Source organism: Somniosus microcephalus, unplaced genomic scaffold, assembly GCF_052327205.1.
Source record: "Somniosus microcephalus isolate GS21.2 unplaced genomic scaffold, FLI_Smic_1.0 unresolved_chr9, whole genome shotgun sequence".
Lineage (NCBI taxonomy): Eukaryota > Metazoa > Chordata > Chondrichthyes > Squaliformes > Somniosidae > Somniosus > Somniosus microcephalus.
In genome coordinates, this window is record NW_028225187.1 from 25,414,003 (window position 1) to 25,435,390 (window position 21,388).

The following is a 21,388-nucleotide window of genomic DNA, read 5'->3' on the forward strand; positions in this document are numbered from 1 at the left end:
CAAAGTGTTAATCTCGGAATCTGATAATCAGACATAATGAACAATATCTTGAATACTAAATTGATTTGGGGAACTGTCTCCTCCCCACCATTAAAAATCAACTTTCCAAGCAAAGGATGCTGGAACTGGTCCTCAGACCGATATCCTGGTTCTGGGACTGGAGAGAATGAGAGAATGTGCTGCTCACCATCACCCTGTTTACAAGCAAGCGACTCAGCACTGCCCCATTTCTTGGGACCAAACCACTTCATGACTTTGCTCAAGGGACTGTGGCTCAGCTTGTGTTTGGTCAGGTTAATTAATTGCTTGATTTTAAAACCAGTAAACACAGCAGTAAATGTCCAATCATTATTGTAGGATGGGTCTGGTACCTAAATGCTTCCTTGATTAACCATGTAATTGAGCACAGTTTCTTATTTTTCTCTCTACAGTTTCTAGTTCTGATCAGGTAACATACAGTGTATTAAAGGCACGGAGCCCATGGAAGGTAAGGATTCGGTGTGTTACTTGGCTGGAGGGATTTGTATATCTCATAGATCTTGATAGCTACTGTGAGGGTAGCGACTGTCTTGAGACTGTGAGAAGTTACCTAAGAAGGGTCTGAATCGATTAATGCATTATAGGACTGGCACCACAATACCAGTATTTGTAAATGAAAAAATCACTATAGGCACTTTGTAAGTTCCATCTCTTGGGCGTAGTATCCTCAGAACCTGCACATAAACTCCCCAGTTCTGTTTTTTAGATAACTACTGTGTGGAACATCGTAATTGGCCAGACTATAAATGAACCATAAACTGCAACGACGATAACAAATGCTTAATATAAGTCGATCGATACAGATGAAGGCAATAAACGTGTACATTTGGAAAACATAATCCATTCTTGGACATTTAAATCAAAGCTATGCAATTAATGGTTATATATCATCCTTATTAGATTGATGGAAATTAAATGTTCTAATCACATGCACCATATTCATATTATGGATACTAGTATGGTTGTCTAAATTCATTATCGCTTTCAATTAATTTATATCAAGGAATCAATCAATCTACCTCTCTAAATATGTATCCATGTAGCCATCTATTTATGTATCTATCTATCTTTATATCTATCTTCCAAATATCTATGTATCTTTCTATCTATCTCTACATGTCTTCCTCCCTATATCTCCATATATATCTATCGTCTCTCTGTCGTCTATATATTAATCCCTCTTAATGAAGCCTCCTTATTGTCTTGTTTTCTCCTTTATGTTTATATGTAGATGATACCGGAACTGCTGCCCATTTAGTGTAGTCGGAGTTCACGATCAGAATGTCACGAGATTGTGGTAAATTCTTTCAATTGTTCGCAGCTGTCGGAAAAGGGAGATTATAATTACAGTTCTAGATAATGTTGGGATATTCCTCTGCTTGCTATAGTGGGAATGAGGCACATGGACTGTTTACTAAACAGTGGGGGGATGTTTCAGGTGAAGGGAAATTTAGAAAGTCAAAGAGAAAGGAGAAGGCAATAGTGCAGGGTAGTGATAGGGTTCAAGATAACCAGAGAGTGACAAGAGGAGACAGAGAATACAAACATAAACGTGCACCTGCAGATAGATTCAGAGTAGGTAACAGTGGTACAAAAATAAATAAAAGCTCTTTATCTGAATGCACATAGCATTCGTAACAAGATAGATGAGTTGCCGGCACAAATAGAAATAAATTGGTATGATCTGATAGCCATTACAGAGACGGGATTGCAAGGTGACCAAGGCTGGGAACTGAATATTCAGGGGTATTGGACATATCGGAAGATTAGGCAGAAAGCAAAAGGAGTTGTGGTAGCTCTTTTAATAAAGGATGAGAAAAGTGCAATGGTGAGAAATGATATTGGCTCAGAAAATCAAGTTGTAGAATTAGTTTGAACGGAGATAAGAAATAGTAAGGGAAATAAGTCACTAGTGAGAGCAATTTTTGGCCTCCTAACAGTAGCTATACTGTAGGAGGGAGTATAAACCAAGAAACAATAGGGGCTTGTAAGAAAGTTACTGCGATAATCACGGGCGATTTTAATCTTCATATAGATTGAACAAATCTAAATGAGAAGGTTAGCCTTGAGGACGAGTTAATAGAATGTATTCAGGATGGTTTGTTACAATAATACGTTGTGGGGCCAACCAGGGAGAATGCGATTTAAGATCTGGTAATATGTAATGAGGCAGGAATAATTAATGATCTCATGGTAAAGGATCCTCTGGTGAAGAGTGATCATAGCATGATGAATTTCTACTTCAGTTCGAGGGTGAGAAAGTTGGGTCTGAAACTAGTGTCTTAAACTTAAATAAAGGCAATTACAAAGGAATGAAGACAGAGTTGGCTAAAGTAGACTGGGAAAACAGATTACAGAGTAAGATGGTGAATTAACAGTGACAGATATTTAAGGAGGTTTTTCATAACACTCAGCAAAGATTTATTCCAGTGAGAAAGGGCCTTAGTGCGACCTTGGGAGTACTGTGTGCAGTTTTGGTCTCCTTACCTAAGAATGGATATACTTGCCATAGCGGGAGTGCAGCGAAGGTTCATCAGACTGATTCCTCGGACAGCATGACTGTCGTATGAGGAGAGATTGGGCCGACTAGGCTACATTCACGAGAGATTAAGAGAATGAGAGGGCATCGCATTGAAACGCATCAAATCCTGACAGGGCTAGACAGACTGGATGCAGGGAGAATGTTTCCCCTGGCTGGGGGGGGGGGGGAGGTCTAGAACGAGTGAACACATTCTCAGGATACGGAGCAGGACATTTAGGACTGAGATGAGGGGACATTTCTTCACTCAGAGTGTGGTGAACCTATGGAATACTCTACCACAGAAGGCTGTGGAGGCCAAGTCACTGATTATATTTAAGAACTAGATAGACAGATTTCTAGACACAAACGGCATCAAGGGGTATGGGGAGAGAGCGGAAATATGATATTGAAATAGAGGATCAGCCATGATCATATTGAATGGCAGAGCAGGCTCGAAGGAACGAATGGCCTAATCCTGCTACTAATGTTGCATGTACTATGTTTTCTAAAACAATGACTATCATTGGAGAAAAAATACGAGGCAAACTAATGAGACTAAAGTCTGACAATTGCCCTGGACCTGATGGCTTACATTCAAGCGTTTTAAAAGAAGTGGCTGCAGTGATACTGGATGCGTTGGTTTTAATCTACCAAAATTCCCTGGATTCTGGAGAGCTCCCAGCGACTTGGAAAACTTCAAATTTAACGCCACTATTCAAGAAAGGATGGAGACAGAAAGCAGGAAACTTTAGGCCAGTTAGCCTAACATCTGTCATTGGGAAAATGCTGGAATCCATTATTAAGGAAGTAATAGCAGGACATTTATAAAATTATAATGCCATCAATCAGAGTCAACATAGTTTTATGGAAGGGAAATCGTGTTTGACAAATTTACTTGAGTTCTTTGAGGATGTAAAGAGTAGGGTGCATAAAGGGGAAGCAGTAGATGTAGTGTATTTGGATTTCCAGAAGTCATTCGATAAGGTTCCACATAAAAGGTTACTGCACAAGACAAGAGCTCTCGGGGTTGGGGGTAATATCTTAGCATGGATAGTGGATTGGCTAACTAACAGAAAACAAAGAGTCGGGATAAATGGTTTATTTTTCGTTTGGTAAACTGTAACTAGTGGGGTGCCACAGGGATCATTGCTGGGACCTCAACTGTTTACAATCTATATTAATGATTTTGCCAAATTTGCTGATGATGCAACGATCGTTGGGAAACAAGTTGTGAGGAGGACATAAATAGTTTGCAAAGGGATATAGATATGTTAATTGAGTGGGGAAAAATTCAGCAGATGGAGTATAATGTGGGAAAATGTGTGGTTACCCACTTTGGTAAGAAATATAAAAAAAACATATATTATTTAAGTGGAGAGACTACCTAATGCTGCCGTACAGAACGATCTGGGAGTCCTCATACTTGAAACACAAAAGGTTAGCTTGCAGGTAAAAAAATTAATTAGGAAGGCAAATGGAATGTTGGACTTTATTGCCGGGGTTGGGGCACAAATGTAGGGAAGTCTTGCTACAATTGGGGTACTGCGTGCAGCTTTGGTCTCCTTATTTCAGGTGGGATATACTTGCATTGGAGGCAGTTCAAAGAAGGTTCCCGAGGTGGAGTCCTGAGATGAAGGGGTTGCCTTATGAAGAAAATTGGGCCTATACGCATTGGAGATTGGAAGAATGACAGGTGATCTTAGTGAAACATATAAGATTCCGAGGGAGCTTGACAGAGTCGATTCAGGGAGGATGAATCCCCTCGTGGGGCAATGTAGAATTAGGGTGCACAGTTTCAAGATAAGGGATCGCCCATTTAAAACGGAAATGAGGAGGAATTTCTAATCTGAGTGTCGTGAATCTTTGGAATTCTCTACCCCAGAGAGATGTGGAGGCGGAATCATTGACTGTATTCAAGGCAGAGATAGACTTATATTTGAGATACAGTGGAGTCAAGGGTATTGAGGAGCGGATGGGAAAGTTGCGTTGAGGCGAAGATCAGTTCAGCCATGATCGTATTGAATGGTGGTGCAGGTTCGAGGGGCCGAATGGCCTACTCTTGCTCCTGTTTATGTTTCTTATGAAATATCAAGTAGATGATATTAGCACATGTAATTTTAACCTAACTCAGCCTGGCCGAAAATGGACAGGATCTGGTGAAAGGCTGGTTGCCAATCGCACCCAATTATACTCTCCTACTACCGTGGAGAGTAAGGTCCATTGGGTGGTAAACCCAGAAATTGTACCAATCCCTTCAGTTTACTGCCAGGGTTGGTTAAATTAAAATGACGCCTGATTAGGCTGGCTTCATCTTATTCTGTACATCGACGACCCAGATTGTTGCCTTTATAATGCATCTGCTTTATTTTACAGATAACGATGTTGGTGCCTCAGGAAGGAAACAGGTAAGTTATCCTTAGAGGGGAAAGATGCTGCTGATAAATATTACAACCAATGCGGCTAGATTTCTAACTTACTTCTGCAAAGTAAAGCGTCGGCCATCAGTTAAAGCAATGGCCCAATTGAAACACACACACTTATCGAAAAGATATTCGTTTTGACTGTGAAACGAGCAGCACATTCGCTGTCACCCGTTATGGTCCCACTGCCGAAGAGCAATTTTAACCCCGATGTCTATTATTCTCTACCATTGGGACAGCTATTCTGCTTGCTTCTTGGGCTTAAATAGGGCGATGAGGATCTTTCACGCAGAATAGAAAACGCACACTTTTAATTTGCAATGATTTGAATTAAAAGTAGAATCCGGCGGTTCCGATCGACGCCACGTTTAAGCCTGAGCCCATTTTGTAATATCCACATCATTCTGTCTGCAAAGGTCGCTCCTAATCTGAAAATATTGACTCCACCCCACTAAAGTAACCAGAGAATAATAATTTAATTCCCAGCCATTACTTCAATCATTCAGTTGCCAGTTGTTTACCGAATGATAAAGACCATTGTAGTTTCGTTCCACCGAAAGATCACTGCAATCATGGGTGCAGTAGCTTAGTGGTTACATAACTTGACTAATAATCCAGAGGTCTCGACTAATGATCAGATGACATGAGTTCATAATGCCACTACTGCTAGCTGGGGAATGTAAACTCAGTTTATTAAATAAATCTGGAATAAAAAGCTGATAACATTAATGGTGACCATGACACTCTCGGGTTGTTGTAAAACCCAAATAATGTCCTCAAGGAAGGAAGTTGACTGTCCTTAACTGGTCTACCCTATATGTGACTCCAGACCCACTGGCAATGTGTTTGATACTTAACTGCCCCTGAAATGGCCTAGCAAGCCGTTCAATTGTACCAAACCACTACGAAAAGAGGTTACCCCTATGGGGCCACCTTCCCCTCCAGGTCACACACCATCCTGACTTGGAAGTATATTTCCGTTTACTCATCGCCGCTGGGTGAAACTCCTGGATCTCCCTCCCTAACAGCACTGTGGGGTAACCGTCATTAAACAGACTGCAGCATTTCAAGAAGGCGGTTCGCTGCCACCTCTCAATGGCAATTAGGAATGGGCAGTAAATGCTGGCCTTGTCAGCGACGCCCACATACCGTGAATGAATAAAAACTTATCATCGCTTGTTTAAATTTAATCAGTAGTTTCTTCATTGCTAGTTTCATTCCAACCACTTTATTCTGATTTTAAACTATAACAGTTAACTCAGAGAGGCATTAGAAGTGAAATAGAGTGTCCTCAGCCAATTAATTGAAAGTAGTTTTGACCATACTGTAAATCGGGCGATATTGACTTGGCCATCCATTATCCATCTCTCCCGACTTCCCTTCCACTGAAGTCACCACTGATTCTCTCTTGGTAGCTGTTCACCGCCGCCTGAGACCAACTTCAAACCCATATTCTTTAATTACAGGATAACAAGAATGGCCCCAGCGACTATTGTGTCACATACGCCACAGTTAACCGTGCAAACACTGAAGCTAGTTTGGAAGGAGGTCCAATGGAAGAAGGCTGTGTCTGTGAAAACCTTCCACGGCAATAAGAGCGAAGCAGGATTAAAAAGCATAGAAACAACAAAGAAAACCCAATGGAGGCAACGTCAATCAACTTGTGCTCTGTGCAAATTACCTGCCCTCAGCAACTTTAGTCTGAAGGCAGGTTAGGCCATTGATCCTTGTGCAAGGCCTTCGAGGGACAGAGTGCCTGCCCGCCAACAATTCAATTTAACGTATGTTTTACCCTGCCAGGACATTATATCTCGAGGGACATCATGTGGCAAGTTGTGCAGCTTCTATTTTGCAGAAGGATCCTACATGTGGCTTTGGTGGTGCTGCATGCAAGACTATACAGTGTGTAAGACTATTACACCGGAATGTAGACCCAGGTTATGCATGTTCTAATGCAATTAGTTAATGGATGTGCCTGGGCTCTTGCTCTAGTATTCCGCCAGTGTTCTTGCATTCTTCCATAACTGCAGAGGGAGACCAGTAGATCTCCTGGAGAAATTATGCAAAAGACCGAAGAAGGCTGGAGAAATCCTGGACAAGTTCTAGGGTCAATTATATCTTTAGTCATGTTGTAAAATGAATGCTATCAAATTGACCGCTGATATAACTCCTCTTCCGTTAACTTCAATGTAAAGGAAAACCCGGCATGGTGTATAATGGGAACCTTGATTTGATATCGTCTATTTCCCATCCTCGCAAAAAATTCAAATTATTCCAATCTATCTGAATGCCACTAATAAACCGTGTATAGAGTAAGTGGTTACAGTGTAACCTTCATCACCTGGGAGTTTAGCACACCATTGGCAGATCGCATGATGGAACATCTGGCGGGGAGGATGGCCCATTACTTACAAAGCCCATCGTATTTTGCTATCTTTCAGCCTTTAACAACCAGTCTGTTCCTTACCGGTATCACTCTTGACAAATCTTCCTTTCATGTTCCGGCAGTAAAGACTGAATTCTACTCCACCGTATATTAGTGCCAAATACAAAAGCCATAGCATTTTGTTATGCTACATGATATGATGGGATTTTAAAAAAATACATAGAATTTAAACCATGGTAAACGGCCATTCTGCCCAACTGGTCTGTGCTGGTGTTTATGTTCCACACGAGACTCTTCTCACCTTCCTTCATCTAATTCTATCAACAACTCCATTAATTCCTTTCTCTCTTATGTACTTATCTAGATTCCCCTTTAATACATCTGTGCAGTTCGCCTCAACCACTCCATGCAGGAGCAAGGTCCACATTCTCACCACTGCCTGAGAAAGCTGTTTCTCCTGTTTCTTTATTGGATGCATTAGCGACTATCTTATATTTATGAACTAAACTTCTGGAATTTCTAAAAGTGGTATTACCTTCTCTATGTCTACCCTATCAAAACCACTTCATAATTTTAAAAAACTCTCCTCAGTCACCCCTCAGCCTTCTGTTTTCTACAGAAAAGTATCCCGGTCTATTAGGTATATCTTGAGAGGTAAGACCTTTCAGTTCTGATATAATCCTCCTCAATCCTTTTTACCTTCTCTTGTTCCTCTATATACATGTTATAAAATATAACATAAGAACTTAAGAATTAGGAGCAGGATTAGGCCATGTGGTCCCTCGAGGCTGCTTTGCCATTCAATAAGATCATGGCTGATCTTCAAACTTAACTCCACTTTCCCGCCCGATCTCGATGTCCCTTGTTTCCACTAGGATCCAAAAATCGATCTTATCTCAGCCTTGAATGTACTCAACAATTCTGCATACACAGCTAATTGGGGAAGAAAATTCCAAAGAGTCACAAAGCTCTGAGTGATGAAATTTCTTCTCATGGCTGACCCCATATCCTGAGACTATGCCCCTTAGTTCTAGACTCTCCAGCCAGGGGAAACAATCTCTCAGCATCTATCCTGCAAATCCCCCTCAGAATCTGATGTTTCAATGAAATCACCACTCTTTCTTCTAAAATCCAGTGAGCATGGTCCCAATCTACTCAATCTCTCCTCATCGGACAACCCTCTCATCCCGGGAATCAATCTAGTGGAGCTTCATTGAACAGATGGAGACCACAAGATTGCACAATACTTTAATGTGGACCAACTACGTTTCTATACACATTTAACATGGCTACTCTGCTTTTCAATTCATTTCCTCCAGAAATGGATTCCAATACTTTGGTAGCATTTCTAAGGTCTTCTTAAATTGCGTTACTAATTTTAATGATTTGTGAATGTGTACCCCTGGATCACTTTGCTCCTCTACCACATTTAAATTCTTATTTTGTGAGGATAATGTGGCTTCCTCATTCGTACTAGCAATATTCACAACCCAACTATGTTAAAATTTGCTTGCCATGTAGATGCCCATTCAGCATGTTTATGAACATATTTTTTATATTTTATTGTGCTTTGACAACAACTGTTTGTATCTTTGAATAATAAATATAATTTTAAGAAATATTCACTGTTGTTCACAGATTCAGCCGCAAGTGTAATCTATTCACTAGGATTTCCAGCAAACCGTCTTCTAATTCAATGCACAAATACAGCGGCTTTAGTTTGAAAATGGGGCATGACTATACCTTTCCACTGGTGTTTCACTGGAGATTCCATCCTAATGATTGGGTAAGACAGGGGAGGAAACATTTATTTCTGCTGTCTTTCACTCATATTCCGCTGCATGTTTAATATATATATATTTATTTTAATCAATAAATATTCCTGGATGGGGAAAAATACGAATATGGAAAAAATCATTTCTGGCGATGGCGCCATAATGATTAACCTCTTGTTCTGAAAATTAGAGAAAGGAATAACAAAAATTATGTCAGTTCCTTATGGGCATTCCATATAAAGTGTTATAGCGCATTGTCAGTCTGTTTTTATCTACCTATCGATCTATCTTTTTCTGTTTGTCTTACTATCTATCTAACTATCTGCCTGTATATTCATCATCAGTATAACAAATAATCAAAGGCATGCATCAATAGGTCAGTTGAATTTCCAATCATAGACTGCATCAGTAGAATGGTACAGGCACTAACCATAGACCTGTTTCAGTAGTACAGTATAATTGATAAACATAGGCCTGAACGAGTAGCACAATATAGCTTCAAAAATCTGCCTGTACCGAAAGGACAGTATAGTTACTAATCAAAGACCTGCAGCAAAAGGACAATATAAACAGACATCAAAATATCTGAGCCAGTATAACAGTTGAGGTATTAATCATAGACCTGCACCAATAGGACAGTATAGTTAATGATTAGAGACCTGCAGTAGTCGGGCATTATAGGCACTAATCATAGACCTGGACCAGAAGGACCGTGAATGTACTGAGCATTGACTGGCACCTGTAGGGCTACATCGGTGCTAATTACTAACTGCACGATTAGTAAATGACAGGTTCCTTAACCAGTGTCTCTGTGTCGGTCTCAGTGACTGACCAACACCAATAAAACTGTGTAGATTCTAATTAGAGTTCGCCAAAGTAGTATAGAGTGGGTATTTATCGGAGATTTGGGCAAAGAGGACGGTATAGCTACCAATAGCTGACCATTACTAGAAGTGGTGTCTAATTACTCATCATATACATTCTGCAGTAGGAGAGTCGAGGCAACAATCATAGACCTGCACCAGTAGGTGATACCCAGAGTGAGCCCCAGAGAGGAACAATATTGTGCGGCTCAAGTAGATGACCCATATAAGCCTGGTTTTAGGCTTCAGTAATTTGAGAGTCGAATCACCTATTTGCTAAACATTAGTGAATGGATTAAACTCTCGGGACTTAAATGGTTAATTGTGCCAGGGTGCAATGGGTTCAGTGGTTTGATTTTTCGCTGATGTCAGCACTTCGCCTCCCTTCTATCTCTACCGTTGTGCCAGCCCATACACACAGAGATGGGTGGCCGCATCCATAAGCTCGTGAAAAAAACAAGCTTTCAGCTGGGGCCACAGAGCATGCCAGTCTCTGTGTTAACGGTACAAGCTGCGGTTAGAATAAATCCTGTTTAAAACAGTTTGCAGAGATGTCCCTGGCATGGTTTCAAACTGTTCACTTCTGATAAGAATTTATTTTAATACTGACAGGGCTCAGTTTAATTTTCAGTGTTCGGGTGGACTCGTCATCGTGTCCAGTTTAATTTCCTCTTGTCTGCAATTTGGTCAGAAGTCACACTGATCTCAGTGTGCAGATGCCTGGTGCATGGACAGTGAGCTCCACAGCTGCAGACTGCTCCCGGGGAATTCGCTCCAGCCGCTGTCTCCTCATTCCCCGTAAGTACAGACTCGGGATCTGTGCGAGCGGGCGTCTGGTACTGAAGAAGTAGAACAGTGTCAGCGGCTGAATGTGATTCTATTATTTCACTTTTCAGGTGAACGGAACTGAAAACAGCTGATCCGAAGCGCGGGTCTTCACAGAGGGAGGTGGACTGCTGCTCGGATCCCCCGCATTCGAAATGAAGCACACCTGTCGCCTTCTGATCTTCTGTAAGTGAATCTCAAATATTTCCAGTGCCGTTGAAAAACTGCGTCACTCACGCCGGACCCATCATCAGATGAATAAGGTTCATTCTATGAGAGGGGGCGTCACACTAAATTGATATTCAGTCTTTATTAAGCTCAGACCTTTAATTAAAAGGCCTTGAAATGTCATTTCTACGCTTCAGATTTAATCAGAATTTAGAGCAACAACAGTTTCGTTAGTCAGGCTAACATGATTTTCTGCTCATCTAAAGGGATCCCCCTTTAATATTAAAGGTTGCAGCCCACTTATGATTGCTTCTAAACGGTCCAAATTTCATTATATTACCAATTAGATAGCCTCACCTGCAGAAAATGCTTTGACATTTCTTATTGTTGCACTTTTCTTTCTTCTTCTTAGGCAGTCCCTCGGAAGCGAGGATGACTTGCTTCCACAAGGCAAGGGAATACACAATGAATGGTAAGACCCTAGGCAAGACGGAGGGTCAGAGGGATCTGGGTGTGCAGGTACACAGATCCCTGAAGGCGGTGGAACAGGTGGATAAGGTGGTAAAAAAGGCATATGGGATACTTGCCTTCATTAGCCGAGGCATAGAATATAAGAGCAAGGAGGTTATGATGGAGCTGTATAAAACACTGGTTAGGCCACAGCTGGAATACTGTGTGCAGTTCTGGTCGCCACACTACAGGAAAGATGTGATCGCGTTAGAGAGGGTGCAGAGGAGGTTCACCAGGATGTTACCAGGGCTGGAGCGCTTCAGCTATGAAGAGAGACTGGGCAGATTGGGTTTGTTTTCCTTGGAGCAGAGGAGGCTGAGGGGGGACATGATTGAGGTGTACAAAATTGTGAGGGGCATAGATAGGATGGATGCTGAGGAGCTTTTCCCCTTAGTAGAGGGGTCAATAACTAGGGGGCATAGATTCAAGGTAAAGGGAGGGAGGTTTAGAGGGGATTTGAGAAAGAACTTTTTCACCCAGAGGGTGGTTGGAGTCTGGAACTCACTGCCTGAAAGGGTTGTGGAGGCAGAAACCCTCACAACATTTAAGAAGCATTTGGATGAGCATTTGAAATGCCATAGCATACAAGGCTACGGGCCAAATGCTGGAATATGGGATTAGATTAGACAGGGCTTGATGGCCGGCATGGACACGATGGGCCGAAGGGCCTCTATCTGTGCTGTATTACTCTATGACTCTATGACTCTATGACACATTAAAAATGAGCTTGCAGGTGGCTGATTAGTCCAATGCGGGACCTACAGTCTCTGTCACAGGTGCGGCAGATGGTGGTTGAAGGGGTGGGTGGGTGGGGTGCTTGGGTTGACGTGCATTCCTTGTGCTTGGCTTCCGCTTGCTCACGGCGAAGAGACTTGAGGTGTTCGGCGCCTTCCTGGATGCTTCTCCTCCACTTTGTGCGGTCTTGGGCCAGGGATTCCCAGGTGTCGGTGGGGATGTTGCACTTTTTCAAGGAGGCTTTGAGGATGTCCTTGAAGCGTTTCCTCTGCCCACCTGGGCCTCTCTTGCCGTGCCGGAGCTCCCAGTAGAGCGCTTTTTTGGGGAGTCTTGTATCGGGCATGCGGACAATGTGACCCGTCCATCAGAGCTGATTGAGCGTGGTCAGAGCTTCGATGCTGGGGTTGTTGGCCTGAGCAAGAACACTGACATTGGTGCGCCTATTCTGCCAATGGATTTGCAGGATCTTGTGGAGGCAGTGCTGGTGGTACCTCTCCAGTGCTTGGAGGTGCCTGCTGTACATTGTCCATGTCTCTGAGGCATACAGCAGGGCGGGTATCACTGCTGCTCTGTAGACCATGAGCTTAGTGCCGGGTTTGAGGTCCTGGTCTTCAAACACTCGCTTCCTCAGGTGACCGAAGGCTACACTGGCACACTGGAGGCGGTGTTGGACATCGTCGACGATGCCTGCCCTTGTTGACAGTAGGCTGCCGAGGCATGGAAAGTGGTTCACGTTGTCCAAGGCCTTGTAGTGGATTTTGAGAATCGGAGGGCAGCACTGTGTGGCGGGGACAGGTTGGTAGAGGACCTTTGTCTTACGGATGTTTAGTGTAAGGCCCATGCTCTCGTATGCTTCGGTGAAGGTGTTTACGATGGTTTGGAGTTCGATCTCTGAGTGAGCGCAGACGCAAGCATCGTCTGCTTACTGTAATTCGACGACAGAGGATGGGACGACATTGGATCGGGATGGAGGTGACGGAGGTTGAACAGTTTCCCGTTTGTTCTGTAAATTAGCTCCACTCCAGTGGGGAGCTTGCTGAGGGTGAGATGGAGCATTGCAGCAAGGGAGATTGAGGAGTGTTGGTGCGATGACACAACTTGCTTGACCCCAGTTCGTACATCGGTCAGGAACACAGCTTCCATGTCATTGTGAAGCTGGCAGAGGATAGTGACAAACTTTTGAGGGCAGCCGAATTTAAGGAGGACACTCCATAATCCCTCATGGTTGACAGTGTCGAAGGCCTTTGTGAGATCAAAGGCGGCCATGTACAGCGGTTGGTGATTTTCCCTGCATTTCTCTTGTAATTGACGTGCGGTGAAGACCATGTCCATTGTGCCCCTTTCTGGAAAGGCAACTTTTGTTTAATAGGAAAGGATAAACATTTTTATGCGCTTCATATCAAGTATCGGCATTGGCTCAGTTGACACACTCTTACAAATTGCTCTTAATACATGCGGTGAGCTTTACAGTTCATGGTTTCTGTGCTAGATGTTAAACTTGGTCCGTATCATTGCTTGATGATTTCGAGTGCCACAGGCACGCTTCTTGTTAAACACCTGCCACAGAGGCAGAGAGAGAGAGAGAGGGCAGGAATGTTTTTCAAATCAGCTTCGCACATTCACTATGATGAGCTTATTTTATTTTATGTAGTGAGGGAGAAAATAGACATTAACGGGGAGACATCCCTTGAGTGAACAAAGCTGATGAGAACAGAGTTACTATGATTGAACTTGACCTAAACTGAAGGCTTAAGCGTGTTTGGCAGGGAAATTTATAATGGCGCATCTTCACCATTACTTTCTAACGCTGTTTACTGGAATTTAGGCAGAAGTGACTCTTTAACTTCACATGTCATTGAGGCTGCCTTCCTGTGAGATGCTGAGCCCAGCGCTCTTTTGTCTTGTTAACCACTGGAACACAAGAGCAGAAAACAGGAAAAAACAAGTGTTTGCATTTTTACTGTACCAGCGACTCTATCACCAGAATCTCATCCATTTTAATAACTTGATAATAGTTGGCAGAACTTGTTAGGCACAGCTAGTTTCACAGCTTAAGAGGTAGAGCTTAAATGATGTGAAGTTATACTTAAATTGTTCATTCTTGAGCTTATAATTGCCCCCAAATTTTATTTGTTGCACAGCAAATAAAACCGACTTTGTGGAAAGAATTGGCCAAATTGAATAATTGAAACATTCACCCTATTGTATCCTAGCTGGACAAATGGCCCGGGTTCTACATGTGAAACAATGACATACAGACACATCTGCATTGATCATTGTCCCTTTTGCAATTATTTTTGCAAAGTTTGCACCATCAGGCATTGCCTTAGCAGTGTGATTCCTGTGGTCTGAGGCGCGACTAAAGCCTTCTGCAGCCAGCTGCTGGGTCTTGTACGAGCAACAGTTGCCACCCAGGCAAAACTTGTGATTCTGATGAGGATAAAGATGATTTAAATGTGGATCGGAACATTGAAACGTGAGTAGGTCATCCAGCCCTTTGCGCCTGCTCTGTCATTCAATTATATCATTGTTGATCTGTACCTGAACTCCAATTAAACCCGTCTGCTCAATATCCATTGTTATCCTTACTCAACTAGTGTCTGCCGTCTGTGGGTAGCATCCTCGCCTCTGAGTCAGAAGGTTTGTTGATTCAAGTCGCAGTCCTATTGAGCAGAAAAATTTAGGCTCAAACTGCAGTGCAGCGCTGCGGGAGTACCGCACTGTCAGAGGTGCCTTCTTTCTGATGAGACGTTAAAGAGAGGCCCCGTCGGGGGAGTTATCCCCGGTGCCCTGGCCTATATTTGTCCCTCAATCAACATAACAAAAACAGATTATCTGGTCATTATCATCATCACTGTGTGAAAATTGGCTGCCATATTTCCAACAGTGACTACACTTCAAAAGTACTCCATTGGCTGTAAAGCGCTTTGGGAAGTCCTGAGGTTGTGAAAGGTGCTATAAAAATGGAAGTCTTTCGTTATTAAAGAAAATCCATCTTGACCTCCGTCTTGAAAATCCAATTTTCCACCAGAGTCCAAAGTGCTGTTGGCGGAATGAGAATAAATTTCTCACTACAAATTGGCTCAGGGACATGAATTATCGAAATATGAAGCTGATAAAGTGAATGCCTTACAGACAGGATGGGGATGAAAGTTATTACCAGGTTGCAAAGACTCGGACACCTGATGTATAATTTGAGAACTAGCAATGGACAGGATTAATGCCAGAATGAGAGCAGGAACGAACAGAGAAATTGCAGAGAGGGCCAATAGTGGAACTTTACGCAGACTTATATGGTAATTTAGTGACTGCAAGAAGATTGAGTGGACCTGTAGTGAGATTAGCAGAGAGGCTGAAGGTCACTTTTAAGATGCATAAGCTAATGTGGGGCTGGGCACAATTGCGGATTGCTGGAACTCTGGGATAAAGCTCTTACAAATTCAAAGAGAAATATTTGACAAGCCTAACAAACAACGCTTTGCAGAGAATGTCATTCTTCATTTGCCATAGAGGGAGTTATACTTGCCATAGAGGGAGTGCAGAGAATGTTCACCAGACTGATTCCTGGGATAGCAGGACTTTCGTATGAGGAGAGATTGGGGAGATCAGGCCTGTATTCACTAGAGCTTAGAAGAATGAGAGGGGATCTTATTGAAACGTGTAACATTCTGACAGGACTAGAAAGACTGGATGCAGGGAGGATGTTTCTCCTGGCTGGGGTGTTGAGATTGAGGGTTCACAGTCTCAGAATACGGGGTAGGACATTAAGGACTGAGATGAGGAAAAGTTTCTTCACTCAGCGGGTGATGAACCTGTGGAATTATCGACCACAGAAAGCTGTGGAGGCCAAGTCACTGAATATATTTAAGAAGGAGATAGATTTCAAGACACAAAAGGCATCAAGGGTTATGAGAGAGCGGGAATACGGTATTGAGATACAGGGTCAGCCGTGAACTTATTGAATGGCGGAGCAGGTTCGGAGGGCCAATTGGCCTACTTCCGCTCCTATTTTTCAATGTTCTATGTTCTATATTTAGATTTTTGGGGTGGTTGATGATGATTGTCGATGGATACTGGGGTCAGATCTGTGCAGATTTCTTGTTAACACATGACGGAATGAAGAACCTGTCCATGACGTGGAGACAAATTGATGTTTGTAATGATTAACTAAGGGCTCCAGGACACTGCAACCAAGGAAATATTTATTTATTGATAGCAGACTGTTAACCCGAATATCCAACATATGGGTACCGATCACTATACCTAAAGGTCTCCATCCCATCTGCAGTCTGAAATAACAATAGAAAATGCTGGAATAACTCAGCAGGCCTGGCAACATTCGTGGAGAGAGATAGCAAAATACTGCAGATGCTGGAAATCCGAAATAACAGCAGAAATTGCTGGAAAAACTGCAGTCTGCTGTTTGCTGACATTTGTCGTTGACAATCTGTCAAAAAGCGACGCAGTTGTCCTTACATTTGGACCCAAAAACGGGGATGTTGCTAACAGACAGAGCCGTCGCTATGCTGATTTACATGCGCACAGTTTGAGCACGGGATTTTCTGGTGATCGAGCTTTCACTGGGAGGATTGAAAACAGATTGGATGGAGACATTGTTCTATTCATAGACTATGTGGGCTGGAGATTTCCATGTTGAGGCACTCATGTACTCTGAACCTCCGCCAGTGCATAGGAGGGATACTGTGGGGAAGTGAGAATGTGTGTGATATTGATAGGTAATGGAAAATTAAGAACGGGGTTTTGCATACACTGAAACGAGGTAATATACTACTGGGTGACAGTTATACTGTAATAGCAAACGCCTGGTGAATTCTAGGCCTATTGCTCGTTGCCATTACCTGTGAGCAAAGCCATGCTCTTATTGGTGAATGACAAATGTCCTACACCAGGCAGTGTGGCAGCATTTTATCTGCACACACGTTTGAAGAAGTCTCTTTATGTGATTATAATCTGGGGAGAGTTATTATTGATGACTGACAGTCTGGTGTGGGAGGAGGGTCTGTAATTAACGCATTTTTTGGATACCAGCTTCACTTTGACACTGGTTTTCAGAGTTCTCCTCTTCACAAGCAAGTTTCTGACGTACATTGAATAAGTTGCATTGTTATGTAAACATTTATTGCTGTAGATTCTGTTTCGATTACCATCTCAGAATAATCTAAAGTGCTGCAATCAATTAATTGCTCCTTATAACGCTTACATTTAGTAACGTTATATTTGTTATTAAAATGGCAGGTGCTTTTGGACATTTCTGCTGTGTTGATTGCCCAACTGAATTATTTACAACCAATGATCTGTTATCAATTCCGATTTGAACATTGCAATAAATAATGAAATGTTGTGATAACCTCAGAACCTTGACTCTAAATGCTTTACACAGTTCAGGTAGTGTACGGTATAAACAAATGCCTGGCCCTGTATAGGTAGCATATATATCAGTCCCAGTATTTCATGTAGTAACGACAGCTCTGTACCAGCAGGAGACTGGAGGTACTGATCACAGACCTGTACAAAGAGGGTAGCGTGGGAAATAATCACAGATCATTACCAGTAGGCTTGTGTAGATACTGATAAAAAGTCTGCAGCAGGTTGGCAGTGGAGGTATTAATTATAGATCTGTACCGGTAGGATAGTGTTGGTAAATCAGGAATCTGTATATTTTGCAGTCTATGTAGTAATAACAGATCTGTACCATTAGGATAGTGTCGTTGCTAAGCACAGACCTGTACACAGACGGCACTGTAAGTACTTATCATAGACCAGTACAAATAGGTAGTAAATGTACGTCTTGTACAGGTACTAATCATAGTCATGCACCAGTAGTATAATATAGATATTAGTAACAGAACTTTACGAGTAGAACAATGCCGGTACTAATCAGAAAGGAAGGTATTGTAGTTAATAATTACAGACCAGGACATAAGCATAGTTTCAAATCATAGGCCTGTGGCAGTAGTATACTTTCACTGCACATTAGTTAATAAAGCATATGGGATCCTGTGCTTTATAAGTAGAGGCACAGAGTACAAAAGGTAGGAAGTTATGCTGAAACAATATAAAAGACGGGATAAGCCGCAGCTGGATTTTTGTGTCCAATTCTGGGCACCACCCTTTAGGAAGAGCGCGAAGGCTCTGGAGAGGGTACAGAGGAGATTTACTACAATTGTTCCAGGAATGAGGGATAGCACTTACGTGGCTAGACAGCATGAGAGCCTTGGAGGTGAGAAGGCTAAGAGGCGATTTGATAGAGCTGTTTAAAGTCGTGAACGGTTTAGACAGACTGAATAAAGATAAACTCTTTCCAATGACTGAAGGGTCGATGATGAGAGGGCACAAATTTAAGTTTACTGGCAAAAAAAAGAGGCCTCATGCAAAAAAATTGTTATGGAACGAGTGGTAAGTATTTTGCATGCACTGGCTGACAGGGTGATGGAGGTGGATTCAATAGCAGCCTTAAAAAGAAAATTGGATAAATACCTGAAAGAGTAAAATACTGCAGGGATACGGGGCAAGAGCGGGAGAGTGGCACTAATTGGATTGCTCCTTGAAGGAGCAAGTGAAGACTAGATAGGCAGAAAAGGCCTCCTTCTGTGCTGTACTATTCTATGATTCAATACAATTATAGATCTGTGACATTAGCACAGTATAGATACACTTTGTAATTCTAGGGCAAATGTTTCACTGACGTTCTTAGTGATTGTATTCACAGGCTTATTCATCTGCCTACGGTGACACTGATATGCAGCTTCATACAACACATACTCAGTAATTAGCATGTTGCACCACAACAATAACAACCTGCATGGATACACTTTTGTATGACAGTCTTCACTGAGTGGGTGAGATAATCCATTGTCGTGCATGTCTGCAATGAGATGGTTAAATTAATCTGGAGTCCAAAATGTTATTGTTAATATATAATTAGATTCTTGTTTCTGGTAGAGCAATATTAACGGTTACCTGGAGTGAGCCCGATAGTGGGATTAGATTGAGCAGCTCAGGCAGATGCACTTGTTAAGCCTGGGTTTAGGCTTCATTAATTTGTGAGTCGAATCACCTCTTTGTTAAACACTGGGTTAAACTCTTGGACATAAATAGTAAATTTTACCCGAGTAAAACACGTCCAGTGTTCAATTTCCCCACTCGTAACTGCCCTTCACGTTCGGCCCCCTCTACCATTGTTCCAGCCACAGTCACAGACTGCTTTCCATACCCGTGAAAAAGCAAGCCTTCATTTTATGGCCACAGAGCAGGCCAGTCACTCTGTTATTGGTACAAGCTGTGGTTAGAATGAATCATATTTAAAGCAGTTTGCAGAGATGTCTTCGGCATGTATTCCAACTGTTCACTTCTGATAATTTATTTTAAAACTGAAAGGGCACAGTTCACTTTTCAGCGTTAGGGTGGACTCGTCATCACGTTCGGCTTAATTTCCTGTTTTCTACAAAGTGTTCAGAAGTCACACTGAGCTCAGTGTGCAGACGCCTGTTGCATAGACTGTGAGCTCCACGGCTGCAGACTGCTCTCGGGGAACTCGCTCCAGCCGCTGTCTCCTCATTCCCCGTAAGTACAGTCTCCGGATCTGCGTGTGCAGGCGTTTGGTACTGAAGAAGTAGAACAGTGTCAGTGGCTGAATGGGGGTGGTTACATTTCTTCGGGAGCTGAAATGGGAAGCGGAGCCATGCGCTTGGTCATAAGTTGCTCTGTGTTTGACGGAATCCATCTGTTCTGGCGCTCAGTAGAAATGTTCACCCAAATCAGCTTAAAAAGAGGCTGCATTGAAACAAAGATAATTATGATCCATGGAACTTTAATATTTGGCTATTGCTGTCTTTAAGGCGAGCGACTGGGTGCCAATTTAAATAATGCAATTCTTTGGGGAAAGAGCAGGAGAGTGGGACCAATTGGCAAGTTCTTTCGAAGAGAGTGCCAAGGCAGCAAAGGCCGAATGCCCTTCTTTTGCGCTGTATGAGTCTATGATTTCACTTTTCAGATAAAAGGAACTGAAAATAGCTGATCCGAAACACGCGTCCTCACAGAGGGAGGGGGACATCTGCTCGGGTCCCCTGCTTTCAAAATGAAACACATCTGTGGCCTTCTTATCTTCTGTAAGTGAATCGCAAATATTTCCAGGGCCTTGGAAAATCTGAGTCACTCACCGCGGATCTATAATCTGATTAATAAGGCACATTCTGTAAAAGGCAGCATCACGCCAAATTGATATTGACAGTTTCTTAAAGTCAGCCATTCACTGAAAATGCGTTGAAATGTCTTTACTATGTTTCAGTTTTAATCAGAATTCAGTGCAAGAGCAGAACTAAGTTGGTTCAGTCAGAGTTACAGGATATTTCTGCTCATCTAAGAGGATCCCTATTTACAATTACAGGTTGAGGCCCGCTTAAGATTGCTTCTAAACTGCCTAATATGAATTATTGTGGCTATTATTTAGCATCACCTGCAGAAACTGCCTTGAATGTCGTATTGTCGCAGTTTTGTTGATAAGAGAAAAAAACATGTTTATGCACCTCATATGATGTATCAGTTTTGGTTCTGTTGTTTCACTCTTAGCAATTGCTATTAATGAATGCGGTCAGTATTACTGTGCATCGTTTCTCTTGATAGTTGTTGATCTTGGTCCATATCATTGCATCATGAATTTGTGTAGCCCAGGCAGGCTTCTTGTTCAACATATGCCACAGAGAGACAGGGGGGGAAGAGACAGAGATAAAGAGAGAGGTAGGCAGTGAGTGAGGGAGAGAGACACTCACACACATGCAAAAAGAATGCGATCAATACAAAGAGAGATCGAGACAGCGTCAAAGCGAGAGAGAGGAAGGGAGAGAGAGAGAGGGGAAGGGAGTCAGAAAGTCAGAGTGAAAGGAAGATAGACACACAAGAGAGAGCGTCAAAGGTATACAGCAAGAGACAGAAACAGATGACATGCACAGAGACACCAAGAAAGGCAGAGAGGAAAAAAAGAGAGACAAGGAGGTACAGATAGAGAGAGAGGCAAAGACAGAAAGACACACATTCAGGGAGACAGAGAGCTAAAGACAGAAAGGGAGAGTTAAATAAACAGGGAGAAACAGAGAGTGGCATGGAGACAGCGACACTCACATTACGCA

At 42.5% G+C, this 21,388-nt stretch overlaps 1 protein-coding gene and 1 pseudogene across 2 annotated transcripts in view; both read left to right on the forward strand.

Annotated features, from left to right (window-relative positions):
• LOC147084952 (Fc receptor-like protein 3) overlaps positions 1-11,013 on the forward strand; it is a 29,589-nt pseudogene extending 18,576 nt beyond the window's left edge. Inside the window, exons 8-11 of the transcript XR_015075830.1 lie at positions 432-487; positions 4,934-4,965; positions 6,447-9,152; positions 10,901-11,013. The product of XR_015075830.1 is annotated as an Fc receptor-like protein 3 (transcript). The remainder of the gene's footprint in view (positions 1-431; positions 488-4,933; positions 4,966-6,446; positions 9,153-10,900) is intronic.
• Positions 4,940-21,388, forward strand: part of LOC147084953 (Fc receptor-like protein 5) — a 66,705-nt gene continuing 50,256 nt past the window's right edge. The window contains exons 1-2 of the mRNA XM_085979386.1: positions 4,940-4,965; positions 6,447-6,691. Of these exons, the coding sequence (XP_085835512.1) occupies positions 4,940-4,965; positions 6,447-6,691 (271 nt within the window). The remainder of the gene's footprint in view (positions 4,966-6,446; positions 6,692-21,388) is intronic.